General features: G+C 45.5%; 3 protein-coding genes across 4 annotated transcripts; 1 reads left to right on the top strand and 2 right to left on the bottom strand.

The window, feature by feature from the left end:
* Nucleotides 1-5,480: 5,480 nt before the first annotated feature.
* Nucleotides 5,481-11,511, bottom strand: CIMIP4 (ciliary microtubule inner protein 4). Its single transcript, XM_061371746.1, has 6 exons — nucleotides 11,368-11,511; nucleotides 9,143-9,218; nucleotides 7,710-8,491; nucleotides 7,058-7,205; nucleotides 5,849-5,959; nucleotides 5,481-5,640 (listed from the first exon to the last, which is right to left on the bottom strand). The coding sequence occupies exons 1-6, from the start codon at nucleotides 11,374-11,376 to the stop codon at nucleotides 5,549-5,551; spliced, it is 1,218 nt and encodes a 405-aa protein (XP_061227730.1). The 5' UTR covers nucleotides 11,377-11,511; the 3' UTR covers nucleotides 5,481-5,548.
* Nucleotides 11,512-12,009: 498 nt separating this feature from the next.
* Nucleotides 12,010-20,366, bottom strand: LOC133222248 (thiosulfate sulfurtransferase). Its single transcript, XM_061371745.1, has 2 exons — nucleotides 19,701-20,366; nucleotides 12,010-12,496 (listed from the first exon to the last, which is right to left on the bottom strand). The coding sequence occupies exons 1-2, from the start codon at nucleotides 20,284-20,286 to the stop codon at nucleotides 12,198-12,200; spliced, it is 885 nt and encodes a 294-aa protein (XP_061227729.1). The 5' UTR covers nucleotides 20,287-20,366; the 3' UTR covers nucleotides 12,010-12,197.
* MPST (mercaptopyruvate sulfurtransferase) lies at nucleotides 19,447-24,200 on the top strand. 2 transcript variants are annotated; one of them, XM_061371743.1, is made up of 3 exons: nucleotides 19,447-19,553; nucleotides 21,153-21,805; nucleotides 22,415-24,200. In XM_061371743.1, the coding sequence occupies exons 1-3, from the start codon at nucleotides 19,540-19,542 to the stop codon at nucleotides 22,711-22,713; spliced, it is 966 nt and encodes a 321-aa protein (XP_061227727.1). In that variant the 5' UTR covers nucleotides 19,447-19,539; the 3' UTR covers nucleotides 22,714-24,200. The 2 variants fall into 2 exon arrangements, with proteins under 2 accessions (XP_061227727.1, XP_061227728.1); XM_061371744.1 differs by lacking the exon at nucleotides 19,447-19,553 and adding an exon at nucleotides 20,379-20,497.
* Nucleotides 24,201-25,252: the final 1,052 nt, after the last annotated feature.

The raw sequence follows: 25,252 nt of genomic DNA, 5'->3' as shown, positions 1-25,252 counted from the left end.
TATTTGTCTCTTAGGAGAGAGGGTCAGCCCTTTCTACTATATACTTTTGTAAGTCATGAGGAGGAAAGATGAATTATGCTTGTTACTTCTTTGAAATCTTTGCTTCTCCCTTTGTCTAGCTTCACATCCAGTGCTTGCAAGAGACAGGGGATCTTTACTTTGAAAAACTAATTGCAAAGCATCACTTAAAGCTAGAGAGCTGCATAAATGCTGATGCTAGCAGTCACACTGCCTGAGTCTATACTGCTAAATAAATCAGGGCCAAGATGTAGTATCGAGTGCTGCTTTGTGACTGTTTGCACTACTTTGATGTCAGCACTCTCCTTGCTGTGGTTTGGCCTGTGCCAACTAGTGGCTTCCAGGATAACATCCTGACACGATTTGGGAGATAGCGCAGGGTAGCAACCATTCCCAGTGGACAACATGGACACGACTGTCCCAGGTTAGGCTGTGTCCAGTGTCCTTCAACAGTATTCTAGCAGGCTTTGCACCAAGGCTGTGCAACAGACATCCTGTTTCATAGGATGTGACTCTGTGGGAAGCCCTTGCTGGAGCAGGCTTGTGGCACGACCTGTGGACCCATGGAGAGAGGAGCCATGGAGAGAGGAGCAGGTTTGCTTGGCAGGAGCTGTGATCCTGTGGGGGATCCATGCTGGATCAGCCTGATCCTGAAGGGCTGCACCCCAGGGAATGAACCCACATGGAGCAGTTCATGAAGAACTTCAGCCTGTGGGAAGGACTCACATTTGAGAAATTCATGCAGGGCTGTCTCCCGTGGGAGGGACCCCAGGCTGGAGCAAGGACAAAGCGTGAGGAGGAAGGAGTGGCAGAGACAATATGTGATGAACTGAGCGCAACCCTCATTCCCCATCCCCCTGTGCTGCTCAGGAGGAGGAGGTAAGGAAATTGGGAACTAAGTTGGGCCTGGGAAGAAGGAAAGGGTGAGGGGAAGGTGTTTTAAGGCTTGTTTTTTATGTCTCATTATCCTACTCTGATTTGATTGGCAATAAACTAAATTAATTTCACTAAGTCAAGTCTTTTTTGCTTGTAATAGTAAGATAGTAGGGAAGTAGCCAGCACTGAGATTCAGAAAAGCCTGCTGGAGTCATAGGGGGGTCTTAGATAACCAAGACAAACCATTATAATCTCATTTTCTTTTCGCAAATGCTTCCTCTCCTCTCCAGCTTCTAGTCCAACATGGTGAAAGATCTCAAGCAATCCTACCCCTTTCTTAGTTACAAGAATGTATTTGGTAAAGGGGACAGGCCATATTTCTTTCCCATGTACCTGCATTTAGATAGGCTTGCTTTGCATTCTCCTGATAGGTGTGATTGGCAGGGGAAGAAGCTAGATTTAGCTAGGGCTCCTTTCTAAAAATAGGTAATCAATTTCAGTTCAAGCCTCTCAGGTTATAGGGAAAGAAAATGATCCTGCCTGGGACCATAATGAGCGTGGATAATCAGTTTTCCTGTTCAAGAGCAATGAATCTAAGGGTTTAAAAGGAGTGTTACTAAAAGGGATAAAATGGCAACTCACTGGTAGGGCTGTTTACTAAATTCAGCAGTAGAATCTGAAAGCTTCTTAGTAATGTAGCCCACTCCCCTGTTCTGCCCAGAGCTGTGAGAGTCCACTGTCGATTTGCAAGGAGATGTTGCTCTTAAACCTCTCTGTTTCCAACTGCAGTGATCCCACCCATCTCTGATGCTAGGCAGTTGCCCTTGGCAGCTTCAGTCCATGAAGCCTTGGTTCTGTCAGAAAGGGGTTCATAGGAGAGGAGTCTCCAAGAGAAAGAGAACCTTGAGGAACAGACCTTTTCTTCTTTCTTTTTATTTTCATGCTCCACAGCTCCTTTGCTTTATCACTATCAAGGGGAATACAACAGGTAATTCCTAACCCTCAAAACCACCATTCTCTCTTGATCAATAAGTGTTTTAAATGCCTTTAAAGTTAAAACACAATTGTATTTCAACCCCAGTCCCTCAGAGTGAAATCCCTGAAGTCAATTCAACCCTTTTGTTGTGATCTCTAGCCACTTCAGGCAGTGCTGGATTTCTCTTTTATCCCATTATAGGCAGGATGAGCAGTAAGTACTCCATTCTTTAGGAATACTGGGCTTACCTCAGGATAGGTATAGCTCTGAATTTAAGTTTTATTTCAGTGCAAGCTCCGCAGCATAAGGATTGAATTTAATAGCAGGCTGAAGACTCTGATAAGAGTTCATGCAGTGAATATCTCCTGTCCTTACAGTGCTACCATTTCCTTCATGAGCCATTAAAAGTCATTCACAGTGGAGATACCAAAGGTTGGATTTGTTCAGGATAGCATGAGATAGGCAGAAGTCAGAGGGTTAAATGAAAAGAAAATAAATATTGGATGGAAAATAGGAAATCTTTATTAAAACTAATACCCTGCAAAATGATGTGTGCCTCTGCTGCAGGATGAATAAGCCTAAACTGGGAAATATCCATTACTGTAAGAGAAACTAGAAGGTACAAGGAGAGGGCTGCAGAAACTTGGATGCAATTGGTCTCTTCTATTTCAAACTGCTTTAGTATGATTATGTTGCAAGCGCATTGACTGTTTATAGTTGACTGAAACAGTTCTTAGCTGTGAATGGTTTAGGTAAACCAGAGAACCCTTTCGTTTTCTTCCAAGCTCTGCCTGTCAGATAAAAATACTGGCTCAGAGCTGCCACCTGATGACCAGACCTTGTAAAATCACTTAAATACAGGCTATGAGAAGCGCCGAGTTCAGTGAGAATACAGCAGAGACCAACTCATTTCCTACTGTATTGAAAAGGCAGAGAAAGGCCATTTCCCCCCCACTCCCTTTCCACTCCTCTTCCCCCAAATCTGCTATTCCCCATCACTCATTGCCATGCCTGCAACATGGTCCTTTGCTTAGAAAATTTAATTTATTAAAATGTTAACTTTGTTTTTTCTTCTGATTTTCTGCTGGTTTATCAAGCTGAACCAGTTCAGAGTGTGGGCAGGGAAGTGTCAGCACCGGCACAAAACAAGAAGGAACCAACTGCTAAGAACAGAAGAATGGGCAGAAGGGAGATTTCAGCTGCAGTGAGCCCTGTCCTTGTCTTAACTGCATCTGACATGCTACTTGGAGATTCCAAAGCTGGCTTTAAATACCTGTTTGGGTACCCAAAGCACTCTGATCAGCACAGAGGAGTGCCACACTGGGTAATAATGGTCCTTGCCAAGGTTCTGGCTAAATTAGTCTGTTCAGCACTCAGAAGCTTCAGGTATTGATTTCTCCCTGTAGCTGTGCTGTCTCACTGAAAGCTATCATCTCAGCTATCTCTGCAGCTTTCAGTGTGTCACATATCAGAAACTGTTTTCCCTGGCAGGGCAGTAATATTTGGCAAAGCAAAGAGGATTAAGGGGCGATACGTGGGGATTGCCACATGTATGTCCATTTGGCAACAAATAGCTGTCACCCATTTCAGTGCATTATACAATCTATACTATTGACGTGCTTATAAAAATATTTTAGCTTGTAAAAAATTAATTTAATTCACTGTGGGAGGCAAGCAACACAGTTTGTGGCAGCTTGTAGTGGTGCACCAACAAGATCTTCCAGGCTCTTTCCCTTCTGATCTAGTCTTTTCATGAGCCTTTCATCAGTAGGAAAAGGCCTTCGCTCCAAGCTGTATTATAATCCTTCAGTCTGCCTGCCCTAATGTCTGTTTCTAATGTCTGTTAGAAATAGGTCTGTAAATCTGTCTGCTGATTCAGCCTGCGTATTATGTGTATTAGCTAACTGTGCCCTGAACTGCCTGCTTCCAGTACACCAAACGTCAGTGGATTTCTGCTCAGCTCCATCTTTTTTGGATCAGGACCTGCTGTGCTTTCAGAAGACAGCATTTATTATGTACCTGCAATTATGTTGGCCATCAGTGCTGGATACAACACAGAGGACAGGGTGTTCCTACAAAGCTGTGCTGCTCAGCTGGAGTGGTGTGTGCTCAGATGGGAGCCACTTCGTGCTAATGTACAAGGGAAAACCCATAGGGAGGTTTCTACAAGCTGCCATTTGGCCAGTCTGCTTAATTTGAAAAACTTGGACATGTGCCTGGAAACATTTGAATTCTAAATGGTTAATTATTGGTGGTGGAAATCATTAACAGTTGATTATCATTAGTTACATTTTAACCTCCTTCACTAATTTTATGAAGTCAGCATATTGCTATCTAATCACTAGCTGATGAAGGATGAAGTAACTATCCTAATTCTGCTCCAAAACAGTTCATATTAGGAAGCAAAGCATCAATCTTTTAAAATGGTGAAAGCTTGGGACCAGATGGGAAAGATCAGGGTATCACTATTCCCAGACATTCACTTTGTGATTGCTACACGAAACTGCTCCACTTTGGAGCTGGAAGGCAGGATCCTGCAGTATCAAGGCCATTAAACACTGGGAGAAAAACACACCAGAAAGCCCGGAAGACTCTTCATGTCCTGCATCATTCAAGCCCTTGAGTGGTCCTTGCTTACTATCTAGATACACCCTCTGAACTTCAGATTGTGCAGACTGATGCATATGCTTCTCTCTGAGAGACGTCTGAGTTAGAGAAAGGGCTGACAGGGGCAAGCAGGGCTTGTAAGAGATTCAGTAAGGATCCATTCACTTTGCGGGGTGATTTGTAAATTGGAGGCTTCTTGCAGCTTTCCTTTTCCCTTTAGGCAGAATAAGCTGGGGCATTTTGCATTGGCTACTCCTGCAGATAGTGTGGGGTTTAGTGAATACCCTGATGCCTCCTCTTCTGCTGCTCCCTGCCAGGGTAAGAGCTTTCCCTGAAATCCTCCATGTGCAACAACAGTGGGCAGAGAGGAGAGCCTTCTCCTACTCCACTTAGGCATCTGACACCAACTATAGGCAGCTGTGCTCAGGTTATTGAGTGGACACTGTTTGGTGCCTTTCTGTCAAGAGAGCTTGAATTTACTTTAAAAGCACCAACAGAGAGTTGGTTCTTTGCTTGGTGTGTCCAGCTGTGTACACATAGCTCTGAAGCTACCCTGCACAGGGTTTTTACAGCTTTCAGTGTGGGGAGAGGTAAGCACCATTCACGTTCTTGGACAACCCTGGTTCATTCCCAGTGCATTCTCCATACTTCTCTCAGAACTGCTGGGCAGCTGCCGAAGTATCAGGAACCTTCTGGCAAACATGAGTTTGCACACATGCATGTGCATCTCCCTGCCATCGCCCTCTTACGCCACTCACAGGTCTTACTCCACCTTATGTGCTGAGCAGATGAATTTCTATATGGCCCCCTCTCACCACCACATCCTTCTGCAAGGGCATGTGCCTCACATACTGATTAGGCCCATCTTACCAGTGACCAAGAGTGATATTTTTGGTATTTGTATTCAAATCTATTTTGCATTGCTTTCCCCAAAGCCACCCTAATTGAGAGGGGAAGAGCACCAGCAATGTTATCTGCTGTTGACAAACTAGCAAGCAACAAGTTACTACTTTAAATGGAGGTTTATTAGCTGAGGAAAAAGATTTCTCTCTGAAGGCACTCCAGGAACCTTCATCTTCTAAGACTTGCTTTTTTCTCCCTGTATCTGTCCTGCAGTGCTTTCTGTAGGTTAAGATTTAGGGCATTCTTCTCATGCCATTTTCCTGTAAAGAAGGCAAATCATAGTTCAGTTACAGCCTCCCTTCCAACGCCATTATTCCTCATGGATTTTTCCAGCTGTGGAGCTCCTCTCTTGTGAAAATTACAATTTCTAGTCCCCTACACCTTTGCCCAAATGCATTCATTGTCCTTGGCAGAAGCAGCAGCTATCTCAGGAATTCAGCAATGTATTTTTCCTGGCAGAAGCCATACCTAGCTCATCAGTTCTCCTTCCGTGCCAGTTTTTGGGATCCCTGATTACCCTCTGAGTTGTATCAGGGGTGTAGGAATCTTTCATCAAGCTTCGGCTTTCCAGTGGGCCACCTGCAAGGAACAGCAAATAAGGAACTGTACATAGAAATCATCCTACTGCAGTCCTGGAATTGAGCAAGAGAGAAGTATCAGCAGTTTCGGGGCTCATCACCCAGGAGGGAGCTTGTGTTTGACAATTTTATCTGCTTTTCCTCCTCATGTATGAGATACACACAGAGGGTGCTGCAAGGTATCTTTATTTGCATCCCAGTGCCCTTTCTTTAGTCAAGTGCTCACTTTTTTCCTGTTGAATCCTCCCAATTCATGTGAGTAACTTCCTATTCAGCAGCACAGCTCCACAAAAAGCACCATCTTACCACTTCAGGTACCTACTTGAGCTCCTTGTCTGCCACAATACTTAACAAACAGACCCCAGCTGTGACTTCTCTTTTTTATCCCCTCTTGACTTTAAGCCATTTGAAGGGCTTTATTTTAATTTCTTATCCTTTCCTCTTCTTCTTCCTTTTTATTGTACCATTTTCTTGATAATAATGATGTTGTGCTCCCTGGGGTAAGATGTTCTTCCTTTCTGTGTGACTACACATAACCAGGACAATATTGTCTTCAATACCCAGCAAGGCTACAGTGTAAGGAAAAGGACCCTGTCTCATGCTGGTACATGAGAAATTGGAATCAAAAAACAATTATTTCAGAGTTTCTTGGGTATGATGGTAACAAGAATGGGGTGAATGCTTAATTCCCGATCTGGAGACCTTGGAAACAGAGGTTTCAGGAAGACCTTTCAGAGCCCCACATCTCTAAAGGTTTTGGAGAAAAGTAATTTCAGTACTGGAACTGGAGATAATAGGCAACATTGAATTGCAAATGGTGTCCATTTGGTCAGCTCTAAACATGGAGGACACGGGTCATGATACACCTTCACTTTTCACTCCTTGGAAAGAAAGAAAGGGATAGGATACATAGAAAGGGAGGCTCTTGCTTTCATTTCCTCAAGCACCACAGTGTGGAAGTGACTGGATGGAAAGAATAAGAGGGGGAAGTGAGGGTTAGCTACAGTCAGATCTCTACTCAAAGCAGTGTGGCTGCCCTGAGCCTTGGCAGGGTAGATGGAACCAGCTTTGAAGGTCAAGCATAGGTGTGTACCCTCACCTTGGAAGATACGTGATCTCAGGTTAAAACCCAGCTGGTTGTAATCAGTAGGAGATGCAGAGTTTGAGGAGGTTTTTTGCATTCCAGTGCGGTCGCCGAGTCTTTTCTGTCCCATGATTAATGCTGCTTTGCACAGAGCTTGCCTATCCTGGTAACACAAACAAGACGGAATCAGTCAGTCCACGTTCCCAAAGTGCAGCAAACTCCTGGCATTTCCAGCCCTGTATAGATCTTTGGGCTACGACTAATCCCTGGTACCTGGGTCTGTCTCTGAGTCTCCCTCACTGGCTTCTGTAGGCACTGGCTTCCACTTGCATGGGATGAGGAGGACTGGTAAAAAGCATGAGGGGGAGAGATTAGAAAGGGATGACGGTGCTGAGCTCTACACTGGGTTCTGATACCACATTGTTTTGCCTTGCTGAGTTAAGACTTTGCTTGGCTACAGGAACCTTATAAATGAAAAGGGGATGGAAAAACAAAGAAGACATGGGAAAGGCTGTCTGTGGAATGTGTCACTGCCCTGTAGTGTGAAACCCAGATCCATTCCCCCACATCTTCTAGAAACTGCTAGTATATAGCTAATATCCCACCCAGTCAGCCCCCTGCTATACCATACAAACAGCCTTCAACCTTGCCACAAAGGATACAATACCTCTTCTTTACTGGTAACTTTATCTGCAGTGGCAAATTTGTATTTCCTGTTAGCATGGATCGAATTGTTTTTCTTTGCCAGAAGGGGGTTCCATTCTCCTTTCATATCTGTCCCTAATGATGTTAAGGATCCTTTGGCACTTAATGTGCTGTCCATCTCCTTGGCTTTTTCATAGCTGTCTTTAATGGTCTTGTGGGAAGATCCAAGCCTTCCAGCACTCGGTGTTTGCTTCTTGCCTGCTACTAATTCTTCTGCCTCCCCCTGTGTAGGTATTTCAGACGGGCAGGAAGTGCTGTTCCATTCTCCTTTCATATCTGTCCCTAATGGTGTTAAGGATTCTTTGGCACTTAATGTGCTGTCCATCTCCTTGGCTTTTTCATAGCTGTCTTTAATGGTCTTGTGGGAAGATCCAAGCCTTCCAGCACTCGGTGTTTGCTTCTTGCCTGCTACTACTTCTTCTGCCTCCCCCTGTGTAGGTATTTCAGACGGGCAGGAAGTGCTGTTCTCCCCTCTTGGCTCAAGCCCCACTATTGGGTCTTTGGTGGCAGAAGTGTCTTTTTTCTCTTCAAGTCCTCTTGAATGAAGACTCCTTGCAGGGGGAGTTTTGGCCTGGAGATTCTGTTTGCTCTGTTTTTTAGTCTGAACACACTTTGTAGAACAAGATGTCTGGGATTTAGCAGGTGCACGATTCTTTGCTGTTCCCTGAGCTCTGCTGGAGCTCCTTTGGGATGTTCTGTGTCTTCTTTCTGGAAAATGCTCCTTTTTCTCTTTTTCACGTTCCACTTAAAGACAAAAATAATAGATCAACAAATTTGATACTGTTGTGATGACAGGTGGTACTGGAAATGGTGCTGGAAAGAAGCAGGTATGTCATTGTGTCATTGTTAGATAACAAAAGAAACAGGAAAGGTCTCAAAAGAAGGAAAGAAAAAACCCCAACAACCTAGCAGCATTACCCCAGTCTTCCTGCTGAACCAGGTGATGAAGGTTCCTGAGGAGTCTTAAGTGCTCTTAAGAGATGAACATGCACAGAAATGTGGAAGTAAAAATCTTGTGGTCAAACAGACACAAAGGTCTGTGTTTTGTTATGTGTAGGGGCCCTTCTAACCCATGATCACAATCACTCTTGCGAACATACACTTACAGTCTCTCTGGCTCATAGTATTTGCTGAAGAATTTACAGCACATCAGTGGCTTATTGTGCTTGTGCAAGGAGGTAGTGAGATAAGTCCACCAGTGGAGGAAGACATACTTGGGTCAGGGGGGGATTTTAACCCATCAGCTCATGGCACATGGGATCCCTGTCCAAGGAGTTTTCACCCACACAGGTACATGCAAATCTGGACGGCATGAAGGGAGGGAATGGCACACAGCCTCGCAACCTTGCAAGGCAAGCTCTGAAGGAGGGACAGCTTCTCTGCCATCTTGCTTACCTGAAGTACTGTTGGCCAGCTCAGAGCCATTCTCTGTCACATCAGGTGCAGGGGGATTTGGAACCTCTAACGCAACCTTGGAAGAGCAACAAAACTGTGTTAGGCCCAGAGACAGGAAGGGAGGGGACAGTGGTCCTGCTCATCTTTAAATGACACAGATTATTCTCAGAGGTATTATATGCCTTCTAAACCAAGCTAGAGCTGTCCCTACCTGCCTGTGTGGTTGGTCTTAACAACACATGATTCTCTCAGATTAAAACAAGCATCAGAGTCCTGCAGGATTTCACATTAACAGCTCACATGGGATAGCCTGCCTAGGACATGGCCAACTAGTGCCTCTAGGGAATGAAAGAGCAGATGCAAGCCAAAATGGAAAAAAACCCTCAGTGAAAATGTAAGGGTTTTTTATTCTAAAGCACCTAGGCTTGTCAGATTGGTCATGTGCTGTACAATTACAACAATTCCTTCTTTTGGTGCCTTAAAGTAAGGCCAGAAAAAATGGGGAAGGAGGTGATAAACATAAAATGCCTGTGCAATGATAGCTATGCAAAGGAAAAGAGAAAGTCTGGAGATAGGACTTCTGCCTTGATTCTGGCACAGACTATCCCTTCTTTTGCTTTGCTAGTCCTGCTGATGTGACTGATCCAACACCCAGACTTTGCAAACAGCCTCCTGCACTAAGAGGATGCTCATGTCTTTTCTGCAGAGGGAATGTCTGTTTAACCCTCAGTCATGTCTTCCTGATGTCTGTGTTCCTCACTCCAGCAGGATCCTACAGGCTTAGCCCATGTGAAACCTGTGACAGGTGACAATTGAAGCCAAGGCCCTCAGTGGTCAATATGGAAATGGTGAGCCTACAAGCACTAGCAGCAGTACAAATGGGATCTGGCTCAGACAGGGATTTATGTTTGCATTTGTCAAATGACATGTATCCTTACTTTCTGCTCCTGAGGCTAGTTGTTGGAATGAAAACACCAGCCAATGGAGTAGGAAACCTTCCACTTCAAAGTTAACTCACCAGGGCTGACTTGAACTGACAGCTTGTGTGTTACACTGTGCCAGTACTTTGCAGCAGCATGTGTGGTACACGACTGGGATCCTAAAGCTGAAGTTAACTCTATCAGTTAGACTTCAGGAGTCAGTGCTGTGTGCTCTGCAAATGCATTAAAAGACAACGTCTCTCCCACAGAAAGAACAGGGTCACAAGAGATGAAGAGAGGAAGGTAGTCTTCACTCACAGGGCATGATCTGCTGCTTTTCTGTATCGCTTTTTATGCTTTTTAAAGAAGAGCCAAATATTACGATCAAAGTGCAGGAATCTGTGTTGCTAAATAAACTCCTGTTAACTCCCACCTTCTACTTAAAACAAAACCATGTCTGTTATTATTACTATATTCAGTGGGAAGAACTTCCCAGTCTGCTGTTGTAGAAATTCCTCCTTTCCCACTTCTTCCAATGAAGCAGAATTGCTGCATAACGAGGCAATGTGCTCATTTCCCAAATCCCATTCACTGGTAGCTTCCATTTCCCCAGTTCCTCCTGCACAAAATGATACTGAAGCCTGCAACTGTTCTTACTTTCTAGTCTGTAACTGTATATGATGCTGTTGTTATTGCCTATTGTTCATTTTTACGTCTGAGCCTGAAGGTTCAAAGCCAAAGCACCACTTTGAGACTCCTACATCTTGATGCCAAGAAGGACTTTAAGGACATTTTATCACCCTCCTGGATAACAGAAGCTAAAGAACTATGTCTACTTCTTCCTTTGCTAAGCCAATTCTGTAAGGGACAACTGGCTACATACCAGAAAAGACATATAGTGATTAAAGAGCTAAAATTTATCTAACTTGATCTTCCTTTCTAAATGAAAAAAGCCCACAAGCAAACCAAAAAATGCATGTTTAGCATAGCCTAACACTTGACTTCCCTGATGTGCAGCCACGGAGAAAAGAGGGAGCTGTCTTCTGCAGACAGAAAATTAACCTCCTCAGACAGGTGTGGGAAATCATATGCCATTCTCTTCAGCTGTGGTCAAGAATGGTCTCATATGCCTTCCACATCTGGCTGGGCCTCCAAAATGTGAGATTTCAATGACTTTCCAGACCTGAGAGGCCCCATGGGTATCAAAATTACATTGGATCTTTTACCCCTTTCTTGTTTTTTAAAAAAGGAAAAGATTCAGGATTTAATAAGAGGCAAAGCCTCTTCCGTAACTACCTCTCTCACCTGGTCCATGATGTGGTGTCACAGCAGGCAGGTCCTGCTGAAGTCCAGGTATAGAGGTGGGATGGAGGCTGAAGAGGTGGTTGCTGGGGAACACCCCTCCCTCTATCTATGAGGTGTCATCTCTATGGGAACCAGAAGAAACATGGCAGAGATCAGGGTTCTCCTTGCTGACTGAAAAAAACAAACAAGGCATAGAGTAAAAGGCTCATGTCTCATTAAAAACCTGTGCTCAGAAGTTCTTATCGCATACACAGGATTTCTTGAAGCCTCTTTCAACACAGTCATGATAACCAACTAGACTGTATTTCAGCAGAACTGGATCTTCTTGCTAGCTCACTTGCATCCATCAGAGAGGAAGAGGAGGATGCCCATTTTTCACATTAGAAAAAGGGAGGTGGTGGGCTGGCTAAAGCCAATGACAGAACCACAGTTTAGGCCTCCTGTGTCCAGCACCCAGTGCTGTATTTTAGCCCCAGAGTTTTAATTCATTCTGGTCCACCATGGACCTGAGCTGTCACCACTGGAGAACATCTTTAAGTCACCAAGGAAGAGTGTAACTTTATGTCATGTCACAAAGCTGCTTTTCCCACCCAGTACAAGCAGATCACAGGCAACAGAGAATTAGAAATATTCACAGATGCATCATCTTAGAATTAGACTTTATTCATTGTGAGATACTGAAAGATCGATAGAAATCTACTGATCATTCTTAGAAAAACTAGCAAAATACAAATCAGCACGTGTTTTCTTTACTTCCACCTCCTCCCTTGTCCTGTACCGTGGGCTGCAGGCAGCTGCTAGGTCTCACTGCCCAAGAAACAAGTGTCTCTCTAGGCCTTGTTGCGCTTCATCTCAGAGACCTTGTAACGAGGTGGGGCACGGTGGAACCACTCTGACCAGGAACCATCGTAAATAGCCACATCACGCTTGCCACACAGGAAGGCTGCCAAGGCAATGTGACATGCAGTGACACCTTTGCGGCACGTGGCTGCCAGTGGCTTTGAGAGATCCACTTTCTTTTCACGGAATATTTCTTGGATCTCCTCTATACTCTTCTCATGGCCAGATTCTGTTAGAAATGATTGGAAGGGTATGTTCACCGCACCAGGGATATGACCAGATTCCAGCCCTACAAGAGTGAACAAGAAAAGGAAACATGAGCAAGGAGACATTAACATAAGTGATGAAAGACACCTACAAAATAAGCATTAAAGAGACACCACTGCAGATACTCCCACTTTCTCGAAGATACTAATTTGTTTCTGGTGATGATGAAGATGCAGAGCAGTATGGGGCTAAAAAGAGGAAGACAAAGGTTACTCAACTTTACTCAAGTCAAAGGCTCCAGATCAATTTGCAAAATATTTCCCCCTTGACAGCAAGCAGAGGTAGGACTCAGAGCCCTAGATGTGACAAGAATCAAAGAACCACCACAGAAAAGATCCTAACAAAGGCATTAAGGGATCTGTGCAAAGAGCAATGCAGCAATGCATTTCTGACCTTCCCCAAGTATGCCAGTAGAGTGTAGTGACACAGCTTTCAGAAGCAGGAAGTGTGGCTTGTATGTGGAATTCATGAAAGCAGTTATCTGGTCACAGTTTATTCCTTAAAATCATATTTGAGAAAAGCAAATCAACCTTTAAGTCAGCCACATTACTGCTGAGGCAGCTATCCCAGGGAAGCAGGGTCAGAGAAGTGAGAATATAGATTTTGTATCACTTTTTCTCCACTCCATACTGTACTCCATACAGGTTCGAACTTCTAATGAGACTGCCCTAGGAAAGTCACATAAACACTAATCTTTCACTGACAGTTTTCCACTTGCCTAAGTCATCAGGGTAACTGACCTCAAGAGATGAGAGAGACTGGGGCAGGGAACTTTGGTCACAGTGAAATGATTAAAGTACACCTAACTCGAGACTGACATCACACATCATAACGACACTGCAGTTTAGAGATACATCATAAGGGGAAAACATGTTTTTGATGTGGTACTGAGGAGAGGATTTTTGCTCTGCTGGACAAAAACTGAGGGCCTAAAGAAATCAAAGTTGCCCTGAGTCAGCTTCACAACATCTCTCCCTGTTCCAGATGGACCCTCTTTGTCTCTTGATTCATCCTCCTGGAGTACCTTAGAAACCTGTCACTGTTGTCTACTAGCCACCTCATGCATCCTTCAGAAGTGTTTATTGTTACAGGGAGAAGTTGGGAGAGAAAAACTGCTGACTTCTGGAGGAACTAACATAAAAAAAAATCCCAAACAACCCACCAACAAAAAAGGCAGTGTTTTGGACTGATGCTTTTACCACATCTTCTCCATTTGCAGAAAACAACAGTTCATCATTTCAGTACAGAGAACTGCAAAATCCATGCTCATTAATACAGTGTTTGTATGACAGAGGGTAAATAAAAATAATACAAATAATGAGCGGGAGAAAACCTTTTTGCAATTCTCAGGCTGCAGAACTAATCGGAGAACTACATGCCTAGGTTAGGATACCACCTTCCCGCAAGAATGAATGGTCCCAATGCTGTCATTTGGTAAGGGATTTCTGCAAGACTGCTGCAGTACTGGAGACCATCCCAATACAGACAAGTCTGTGAGCCGCAGAACAATGCTCTCACACCATTCTGGGGCACTGGGAAGTGTACCAAGATCAAGAAGTCCTTAGGGCTGAACTAGAAGGGCTGGTTCAAAGAAGCTTGCTGCGCCACCGATTTAGTTCTTAAGTGCCCCAAGCCCCATGGTCATTGCTTTTCTAGACTCTTCGCACATCTTAAAATAGGTAGTCTTACTGGAGACTGTCGTGACACACTCACCATCCTTAAACAACTCTTAGTCAGGAGCTCAGCAGATCTGAAAAGAACAGTCTCATTTTACAGAGTTTTTGTCTTTGATCTATAGAAAGACTTCCATGCTTCAGAGATTCAAAAGTCTGTTGGAGTCAAGAGACCAGTGCTTGCGCTCTCTGAATGAAAGATAAGGAATTCTGTAGAAAATGTATTTACTCATGTATGTGGGTGTTCAGCTGAAAGAAAGAGCTGACATTGCACAACCACAAACCCTTGGACTGCCTAAAAAGTGCTCTTGAGTAGTTGAGGAAGTTTCATCAGCTTGTTCGTTTCTAGGACAAGAGCAGAGAAACACAGGACTGGAAGGTAAGGATGGATGCATCTGGGATCTGAACAGTCAAGAGGATGCACCTGCTCCTGCTTCACATCCACGGAGTACACTCCACACCAGATTTATGTAGTCACCCTCAGAAACTCCAGGAAGGAACCCTAGGATTACAGAGCCTGGCTCCCAGCTACTACAGTGATCACTTTATAGGCTTTCTCTCATAAAAGCACCCTTCCCAGGACCAGTTTGGATTCTTGCCATGAAACTTCCCACTGAGGCACCTCCTTGCTCACGTGAGGAAGAACATTCATTTCCAGCATTAAGTTCATCACAGTCAGTCCATACACCATTTGACCTTGAGTTAACATTGCCCTGTGACTGAAATAGTTTTTCTCCCTTTCTACTACCGCTATAACACGCTGATAGTGAGCACTTAGCACTCCCAACAGCCTTAGTCTAAACCCAGTAAGAAATCACAGCCAGGCTTTTCTCTGCCTCAGCTGCCCCAGAAATAGTTCTAGGTGACCAGCAGGCTTTTGGGTAAGGAAGTGGCATTTCCTGGCATCTCAATTGGTAGACAGGAGGTTAAAAATTGCTATTTTCAAGGCAAAATCATATTTGAGTTCATTGAAGCCAACTAATCCATTCAAGTCTTACCCTATTCTATTGCTTCCCAATGTAGGGTCTTCAGCTTCTAAGAGAAACATATGCAATTAAGTATTTCAGGATACTAAGCATCCAACCTTGCTCTCTGTAGCATTGTACCTCCTGTCAATTCTATGACTGCAGATGGTACCTCACATAATACTCCCCATGCGATCATTTAAACCTCCCCAAAGCTGTGCCAGCAGCGCATTTCAGTAGCAACTCCCTATTTTCAGTGCCTTGATGATTCAGAAAATATGAAATAAAACACAGAAGCATAATGATGGGGACTGCTGGCAACTTCTAGCCCCACAGATCAGCTTTCAGCACAAGCTATTCTTATCTCTCTTATCTTCCATTCAGTCAGGGTTTTTTTTAAAACTAACAGTACTTGTGCTATTTGCCTTTTTCTCACATTGAATTAATAATTATCCCTCTAATATTATGACCAACATATTAATGAAGTCCAAATGGAACAAGTCTACCTCGAAGGTGCTTCCAATGGCTGGAAGAAAAGATCAAACTTCCAGGCATGCACGTTCCAATTCCTCTCACCTGGCAAATCAATTCTGCTGGCAAGGAAATAGAGCCCTTAGCTGCAGTGTATTGGGATATCAATAAAATACCAAGGTATTTTATTCAATTTTGCCTTAATTTAAAATAATTGTCCTTGATTTTTTTTTTTTTAAATATCTTCCAATCTATCCATGTTAGGATAACAGAGCAACAGCTGCCTAGGTCATGCTGTACCTCTTATCCTAAATACAACACAAAATTTGCCAGTTTCTGGCCTACAGAACCATCCTCTGATTAAATTTATTAAATTCTTGCCTCATGGAGTTGCAATGTCAAGTGACTGATTTTTGACACAGATTTGGGATGGAGATCATCTGCATCACAGATTTGAGCACATGGATATATTTTGGTTATACTTCCTCTTTAGAAATTATAATCTCCACTTCTTTCCCCTTCTTGCCACCTGTCCCTTTACTCTGAAGACTTATCCTCAGGAAGAAAAAACTAAACAAAAAAGGTAGCACAGACTCTGTAATTCTGAGGCTGTATACAAATAATCTTTCATCTGGAACCCCTGCTAACTGCATAGCAACCCTATTTACTCTTTCTCTCCTTGTTCTCTTTTTATTCGCTTTGCTCCAGCAGGTTCTGTTATTTGTTTTAATTCCTTTTGCCAAGCCACGCTCAGCTTGGCTTCTGGCAATCCTCCCTCATAATTTGTAACCTGTAGTATGTTATCTTCTTCACTGTTTAATCCCCTTTTCCATATCTGTTAAGATTCTCTGCTTAAATGTTTGTTGGCATTTTTTGTTGGCTATTTATCTAGGTATGACTACAGCTCCTTCTCTCTAGCCTTTCTGTTTATAATGAAAGCTCCAGATGGAATTTCTTAATGTCAAAAAGATAAAAGATGTGCTTTGTCCACATTTAATTCCCTGTGGTTTTGGAGTTGGTTAGCTGCAGCTAGCAGTTCCTTTCCAAATGCCTCCTCTGTCGCCTCCTTTTTTTCTCTCTCCCTTCCATTCAAATTGCATGCCTCAGAAGGAACCATCAGCGATCTCAACTAACCTACCATAATCTCATCAGAAGCAACACTTTAAGCTTGGTCCTGGCCAGCTCTCTGAGAGTCTTTGCAGTCAGATCACGTTGCCTCCAACGTCAAAATACTGTGTACATATACAGCCAGAAGACTCAACTCTAAGAACCAGTAGGGCCACGGTGCTAATTCTAGCAGCTGATGCTTGTCCACCTCGTCACATGAATGGACAGCTTTGGATTGTAGGTTCCTGTGGGTTGAAACAGGCTTTGCTAAAGTCTCTCACTCTCCATGTTGTGCTTTGAGTCATGGTCAAAGTAGAGCCAGCTGCAGACTCCACTTGGAGAAGAGAGGGAAGAAGCAGCAACATTTCTTTCTCACTCCCATGGAACGTTCAAGCTGAGCAAAAGCCTTATGTTTGGGGCAGGGAGGAATGAGAGCTGGGAAAACAGGCAAAACCTAAAGAGTTGTGTATGTGAAAGGGAGACAAAGACTACATGAGGGCTGAGAATGAGAAGAAAAATAGTGGGAAGCTCATGAAATGACTTTGACTCTGCTTTCTTTTCTACAGGATGGATTTCTTGCTTGGCTACTTTCCCCTCTTCTCTCAGGTGTCTGCAAAAGAATTCAAAAATTTGCAACTTTTTGGTATGCATTTGTTCACCTATACTTCTTGTTCCTTTGTTTGCAGTGCCCAGCACTCAGAGAGAGTCAGCATTGGTAACCATCATGTAATGACTTTAATCATCTGCCCCCTGGATTGCCTGGGATTGTCTCACTTAGGCTGGTCACACAGACATGTACCCTACAGTGCGTGAGTAACCTGGTTGGACCATTGCTGAATCACACCTAGTGAGCAGGCTCAAGTTGCTAGCTCCACCAGAAACATAGAACACCGTGCAGGGACACCTTTAAACACTCAGTGCAAAGGTCAGGGCTGCACATCTGATTGGCTTATTGTGCACACCATGCATGAACATCCAAGTTTTTTCATTCAAAGCAATACCTGCATTTTTCTGCACCCTATCACCCTGGGTAAAGCTCTCCCAGCAACTAAAAAATGACCATGTATTATGGCTTATTTTAAACTATAGGTTTAAATCCCAGCAAGGTATCCACTACATAAAAATAAAACAGAGACAACTGATTCTTACCACAAGGAACTGAAAAACTAAAGAGGCAAAAGAGTCAGCTGAAATTAGCCTCTTAGCCTCTTCTAGAGATGGAGTTCATGGAACTGGAGAGATTAATTGACTTAATTAGGAAGTCAAGAGCTGAGGCAATAATTAAACTGAAATCACCTGAGAACGCAGCAAGTTCCTTAACCTCAAGACCATTCTTCTTCTCTAAACTGAAGGCAAGGTTTCTCCTCCGACTGGATGACCCCTATAATTAATCAGCATTGATTTCAAATTGCTCTTTTAGGTGTAAGCACTTCCTTCTACCCACCGCTGGCTGCAGCATAGCTACTGGCTAGCCTGGTTCAGAATGCTGTCAAGCTCCTCTGGAACAAGCAGCTGCAGCTGGAATGCTTATCCTGTTGGATCTGCTGTGGGAAGCAAAACTGGACCACCACAAATAAACTGTTCCATGCTGACTCATTTCAAAAGAAAAATCTGTTTTCAAGAAGCTGTCAGGGGCTGCAGTGTTTGTCACCTGGTGAGAGCTCCTGCTTTGGGAAAGAGAATGCAAAATCCACCAGCTTCAAGGGAGGAGTGTTGTATTTGTGACTTGAGGTTAAAATTCAACCTTCACTTTGATGGGCTGCAGTAGACAAAGAAATAGAATGAGTGATAAGCCTAACACCTCCTCTCTCCCTGCAGCAGTCTCCTCTGTCACTCCCATTACCTTTCTTACCTTCTGCATTGTCTTGCACAGGTTGAGGGTGTTTGGGGGGGGGAGCTCACAGTAGACACTTACGCAAACCACGTGTACAGAGCCACTTACAGCCAAATGCTCCTGAGGTTTGGATGTGGGAATTAGTTCAGGCCATGGAGTCATGCTCAATGGCTGTACAGCTGCACGCATGTAAGACAACACCCAGAACTGAATGACAACCAACCTGCAAGGCAGCGCAGCACTGCCTAAGGACTGCAGAAGCCTGCCACACACCCGCTCCTGCAGCATGGAGCTCAACTCAGACCCAACAACTCTCATTGAGCTTTTCTGTGCTTTGTTTTGGAAACTCTGGGGGTTTTTTAAGCTATTTCTGTGATTTCCTTTCAGAGGGGAGGCTATTCTGGGATATACCAAGGCTTAAATTACACAGTAACGACCTCCTTTAACAACCAACTTGAATTTCATTCCAGGCACACTGCTGTACCAGCTGTCCCCAATGCAGAGGACCTCTCCCACCCTTGCTGCTTCCCTGTCCAGTGTTTGACCCAGGTAACAAAGTCAATTTTGTTCTGGCTTCTTGATGCAGCCAAAACAGAGACCTTGACAGCCCATACATTTGGTAAAGATCTGGGGCTTTTCTTACTGAAGCAAAAGGACAAAGAGCAGCTCAAGCAAGTTCTCTAATTGCTGGGAATCAGAGCAAGAAGGATAAAGTCCTTTGGGCTACAGTATTGCCAAAGCCTGGACTTTTGCTGGTGCATTCATTGTGGTGAGTGGTGCCTATATGAGTGCTGATCATTTATGCATGTGTGCTGGTGTAAGACAGGCCACGGAACAAACCCCTGGCAGCTCTCGCCTCCTGTGTTTGCATTCTGTCTGCTTACTTCTTCAGGGTGTGGACTGGGGGATCCTGGAGCCAACTGACTGCAGACCTTTCCTGCTATTTCCTCCTCCAGCTTTAAACCAACCACAAGGAAAGCATTCTGTGAAGGCACTGGGATCTGAATGCCCGACTATGGATCCCTTAAGGTAAATCAACAAAGTTATGCTAAGGCATGCCTGTGCGTTAGCAAACTCCATTTGCTGGCTGGGAGGAGTTGTTATGCCCAGGCTCTTATCAACACTCATCCATCCCGCTTTGGTGCGCGGGGTGGGTGCTGTTCCCATCTCCATTACCTTGGTCCAGCTCGGTCCCTCGGAACCGGCCCTCGGGGCGGGAATCCACCACCTGGAACTGCAGGGACCCCACATTCTGTATCATCTCCTCAAAAGTCTTCAGCAGGCCCGTGTTCAGCTTGGCCTTAAAGACAGCCGGGGGGGGCTGGCTGACCTCCGCTGTGACTGGATGGCCCTCCTTCACCCAGTTCTTGAAACCACCATTCAGCACCGAGACCTCCTTGTGCCCAAACACCCGGAACATCCACCAGGCCCGGGGGGCATAGAAGGTGCCCAGCTCGTCCCCGTCATACACCACCACATGGGTGCTGTTACTGACCCCCAGGCGCCCCACGTAGTCGGCGAAGTGGGATGCGCTGGGCAGCATGAAGTCGTAAGGGGAGGACTGGTCCCGGCACACCTCGATGTCAAAGAAGGACGCCCCGGGGATGTGCCTCTCCTTGAACTCCTGCCGGGCGTTTCGCTCCTGCGGCGGGTACCAGGAGGCGTCCAGCACCCGCAGGCTCGGCCCGACCCGGCCGGCCCGCACGGCCTCCGAGAGCCATTTGGCGGTGACCAGCGGCCGGCTGAGGACCTGCGACGCCATCTCGGACCGCCGAGGCCAGGAGGGGGCGCCGCTAGCGGGGACTCACGCACAAAATGGCGGCGGCGGCGGCAGGGGGGCGAGGGGCGGTGCGGGGCCGGGTGGCACCGCCCGGGACCGGCCCGCTGGGAGGGTAGCGGCTCCCGCCTCCCCGTGGCGGCCATGGCTGGGGGGGCTGAGGTCTGGCGCTGTTCGGCTGAGGCCTAGCACGGAGGTACGGGGCGGTATGGTGGGCCGGTCCCGCCCTCCTGCGGGGAGGGAAGCGCGGCCCCGCCGCCGCTGGGGTTGGGGGTGTCCGGGGCGGGAGGAGTCGCGGCGGGGGTCCAGCCTGCGTGAGGGGCGGCAGGGCCCCGGTTGGAGCTCGGCTGGAGTTGTGCTCTGGGAAGGGCAGTATTGTCTAGTGTGAGGTGTACCTGTCTATGGCAGGGGGCTGGAACTAGATCCTAAGGTCCTTTCCAACCCAAACCATTCTGTGAGTCTATGATTCTATGGTGACAATGGTGGGGCAGAGCCCCCTCGTTGTGAGGCTGTTTCTCGGCCTGGGGCATTTGATCCCCTCCTATCAGGGTCCCTGGCACTGCCGCACTTCCCTCTTGCTGCTCTCAGTGCTGCCTGATGGCTGCTGGAGGGCTGAATTATGCCTGGGGGGGGGTGTGGAGGGCAGCGCTGTGCCATGGCTGTCATGCTCGGCGCAGGGTTTGGGCTGAGCTCTGTGCAACTTCTTTTCAGAGCTGGAGCATTTCAAACCATTCTCTGTAGGTTTTGCCAGCACCTCAGTGCAGGCACAGGTTTTTGTTCCCAAAATGCATCTTCATCTAGTTCCTTTTTGTAAGGCTGGTTTCTCATTTGTGCTTTTCCTCATTTTGCAGTGTGGTCAATTCAAGCAGACCCCAGAAATCAGGTAATCTTGGCCAGGACTCAGGAGCAATGTCGCAACAACTCCTCTACCGTGCTCTGGTGTCTGCAAAATGGCTTGCAGAAGCCATCAAGTCCCAACAGGCTGGTCTGGCCTTGAGAATCTTGGATGCATCCTGGTATCTGCCAAAGATGAAGCGTGACCCAAAGCGGGAATTTGAGGAGCGCCATATCCCTGGGGCAGTTTTCTTTGACATTGACCAGTGCAGCGACCGTACTTCACCTTATGACCACATGCTGCCCAAAGCTGATGACTTTGCCGAGTATGTGGGGAAGCTGGGTGTGGGGAATGATTCCCATGTTGTGGTATACGATGGCAGCGACCAAGGCCTCTTCTCAGCGCCCCGGGTGTGGTGGATGTTCCGGGCCTTTGGACATGAAGCCGTCTCCCTTCTGGATGGCGGCCTGAAGAACTGGCAGCGAGAGGGGAATGCACTGAGCTCTGGGAAAAGCCAGGTAGCTCCCTCTGAGTTCCATGCCTCCTTGGACAAGTCCCTGGTGAAAACGTATGAGGACGTCTTGGATAACTTGGATTCTCACCGCTTCCAGCTAGTGGATGCACGCGCTGCAGGACGGTTTCGGGGAGTAGAGCCAGAGCCCCGAGATGGTAATGTGCCTTCTGAGATATTGGCATAATAAAAAGGGACTTCATATAAGGTACCCATCGGTTTGACTCCTGTAGAAGTAATGAAGGGAAATATGGTTGTCCTTTATGGGGTGGGGCTTGAGGCAGTGTATCCTCCTGTCCTCTTCTCCTTTTGACAGCAAGTGCTACTCTGAAAATTCAGGAGTGGGGAAGCAGTTTATTTTTTTCTCATGAGGGGCTGGGGTGATGAACATGTCTTTCATGCACCTCAAAAATATTCATTGGTCTTGGAATGTACTGGTGCTACTCTTCCCCTCAGAAGGGCCTTTAGTCAGTGTCATATTAGGGTGAGTTGCTCTGATGGGAGGAAGACATGGAGAAAGAACAGAACTTGACAAGATTGTGTCTATATGGTAACCTGAAGGTTAGAGCCATCCTTCCTGAGTAATCGGTAATCTAGTAAAGCAAAAGGTTGTGTTGTTGTTTTTTTTTTAAGAAAAAAGAAGTATTTGTTTTAGCAGAATATACTAAACAATAAATATTCCTCCCAGTAAAAGGGAAAACGGGTTTTGCAATAGATTTGTCCCAGGCAGTAGAAGTTAATTCCTATCTGTATTGCTTTTCCTCCAGGAATTGAGCCTGGTCATGTCCCTGGGTCGACGAGCATCCCCTTCACTGATTTCCTGACAGAGTCTGGCTTAGAGAAGACCCCTGAGCAGATCCGCAGTCTGTTCCAGGAGAAGAAGGTGGACCTCTTGAAGCCACTGGTAGCCACGTGTGGCTCTGGGGTCACTGCCTGCCATGTGGCTCTGGGGGCATACCTCTGTGGCAAACCTGATGTTGCTGTGTATGATGGGGCATGGGTGGAATGGTACATGCGGGCACAGCCTGAAAACATTATTTCTGAGGGAAAAGGGAAGACAGTGTAACAAGCTGCTTCATCTCCCAGCTCTGCAGATAATTTGCCTTGAAACAGGATGTGGAAAAGATGGGTTTAGCACTGCTGGTTAAGTAACTTGAGCTGAATGTTTTGGGTACAGTTATGGACACATGGTGTTTTGGCACTTTTTCCTTAACTCCACTGCTGCTGCTTAGGACGATAAAAATGACCTGGGCAGCCAGTTTCTGGTGGGTTAAGCCCAGCTGGTAACTCAGAACCATGCAGCCTTTCACTCACCTTTGCCTCCTTCTCCCTCCGCCCCACTCTGGTTGGGATGGGGAGGAGACTTGAAAGAATGTAAACCCTACAAGTTGAGAACAGTCCAGTAACTAAAGTATAATGTAAAACTATTACTACTACTACTACTAATGATAAGGGAAATAACAAGGGGAGAGAATATAAAACTAAAATGAGAAAGGGAAAAAAAACACAAACAATAAACACCAGTGATGCACAACACAAGTGCTCATCACCCGCAGACTGATACCCAGCCCAACCTGAGCAGCGATCAGTCACTTCTGGGTGACTCCCCCTAGTTTATATACTGGGCACGATGTGCTGTGGTATGGAATAGCCCTTTGGCTGGTTTGAGTAAGGTGTCCTGTCTCTGCTTCCTCCTGGCTTATTGTGCCCTTCCTCACTGGCAGAGCATGAGACTGAAAAGTCCTTGAATGGAGTAGACATTACTTAGCAACAACTAAAACATTCATGTGTTACCTTGTTCTCAGACTAAAACCAAAACACAGCACTGCACCAGCTGCTGAGAAGGAAAAAGTAACTGTTACAGCTGAAACCAGAACACAGCTCTAGGTGACCCTGCTTGAGCAAGTAGGGTGAACCAGATGTCCTCCCGAGGTCCCTTCCAACCTCAGCCATTCTGTGACACTCAGACTTTTTTACCATATCACATGTTAGGGAGAGAGTGCTGGTGATAGCATGGGGAAGTAACTGAGTCAAGCCAAGCTCATGACTCGGGACATTGCACCATGTTCACTCACAGAATGGTCATATTTTATAACTGTGCCTCATGATCCTCCTCTCTGCCATTGTCCTAGAAGCCATCCATGCACCTTATGGCTGTTTTGAATGCAAACTTTGGGGAAGGACAGCTGTTAAAGGAGCAAATATGGCTTTCAGGTTGGCACTTAGGTAAGAGACTTGGTTCAAATGTCTTCTTGCACTTCGACTTGTAACTGCAATGTGTACTAGCCAGTTTTGTACCCTCATGGTCCAAAATTCCCCTTGAGAAAAAAACATCCTGGGATTTAAAAAGGGTAAATAAACGTGTTTCAAGGTCTTTCTGCTGAATGGAACTTATGTAAGTGTTGCTTGGGTGATTCGTTTTCTGGAATTCTGTTTTCATGGGATCACTTTGTCCTGATGATTTAAATGAGATGTTGCCTTGTCTCCATGAGTAGAACTGTGTCACTTGCCCTCAAAAAGCTCTTTGGCCCAGAAAAGACAATGGCATGTGTCTCTCTTGTGTCTTCTTCTTTCAGTCCTTCTTCATTGGCTTTTTGGCCTAAAACTCCATGTTAGTTGCTCATAGCTCTGTTTTTCAGACTGGTTGCCAGCTCACGTGGTGAAAATTGGTTTGCATGGGCGTTTCTGCTTTTTCCATGACACTTACCATGTAACCTTAAAATCTTGGGGAAACCAAGGCTTACAGAGGAATAGCCCACAATGGCATGTACCTTTCCCCAAAATCGTCTTATATTGGAGAGTTGAAATCCCCCCTGGGTATCCCTGGCAGTGTTCAGGAATTTGTTCTATTTAGCATTTTCTCCTCAAAAAAAGGGAGGGGGAGAGAAAAGAAATTCTGCACCTATTGCAACAGGTGCCTGTGGACATCTGAGGATGATGGGGTCATCCTTTCTAGGTGATGCTATGAATGCTTATGGTTGCAGATTTGCAGCGTCCCCTCCTATCCACTGGATCCTTCCCTATTGGAGAGTGTTTGTTTGCATTTCCTTTGACCTGCATTGGCCAGAGTCCTGACTTACTGGGATTGCCTTGCATGCAAGTTCCATTGTTGCTCACCTCCTGTGGAGCTAGAGTTTCACTGTCCACGTGATTTCTTCTTCTGTCCTCCCCATTCACGAGTTGAGCTTGACCCTTCTTTCTACTCCAGTGACTTGAAAGCATTCAGTTTCCCTACTTACAACCTAACAACCTTACAAGTCTAACAACCTAACTCTTCAGGGACTTGGGGCTGGCATTATAGCAAATGTTCAGTATAAGTGTGCAGGGGTCTGAAATGAGTGACCCTTTAGTACACAGTGCCAGACACGGATCTGAACAAAATAATAAACATTTACATCTGCCAGCTTCCATTTAGTTCAGGCTTAGATTTCCCAAAAGGGCTTCCTTTGCAGGTTAACAGCATGCCCTGCAAATTGTTAAGACTTTCTGATTTATGGTTTAATTACTTTTCTTCTCCTTCCTGGTAAGGAAAGGTTTTCGCTCCCATGCTTTATGAATTTCTCCACCCAGGCAGTCACTGTGTTCTTAAAGGCTGGTAGCAACAC

The sequence above is a fragment of the Neopsephotus bourkii genome, unplaced genomic scaffold (assembly GCF_033783945.1).
Source record: "Neopsephotus bourkii isolate Nb327-2 ecotype Australia unplaced genomic scaffold, CSIRO-AGI_Nbou_v1 NB_1589, whole genome shotgun sequence".
Lineage (NCBI taxonomy): Eukaryota > Metazoa > Chordata > Aves > Psittaciformes > Psittacidae > Neopsephotus > Neopsephotus bourkii.
Note: the sequence above shows the minus strand (reverse complement) of the source record. Positions and strands in the feature narration are given on the sequence as shown.

Coding starts and splice junctions, on each gene's coding strand:
- LOC133222248 (XM_061371745.1), bottom strand. CDS start 20,286: ATGGCGTCGCAGGTCCTCAGCCGGCCGCTGGTCACCGCCAAATGGCTC. Junction 12,497..19,700: donor AGGGACCGAGCTGGACCAAG/GTAATGGAGATG, acceptor TCACTCTTGTAG/GGCTGGAATCTGGTCATATC.
- MPST (XM_061371743.1), top strand. Junction 21,806..22,414: donor AGAGCCAGAGCCCCGAGATG/GTAATGTGCCTT, acceptor CTTTTCCTCCAG/GAATTGAGCCTGGTCATGTC.
- CIMIP4 (XM_061371746.1), bottom strand. Junction 5,960..7,057: donor GAGATCACGTATCTTCCAAG/GTGAGGGTACAC, acceptor TGTTCCTTGCAG/GTGGCCCACTGGAAAGCCGA. Junction 5,641..5,848: donor AAGGAGAACTGATGAGCTAG/GTATGGCTTCTG, acceptor CCTTCTTTACAG/GAAAATGGCATGAGAAGAAT.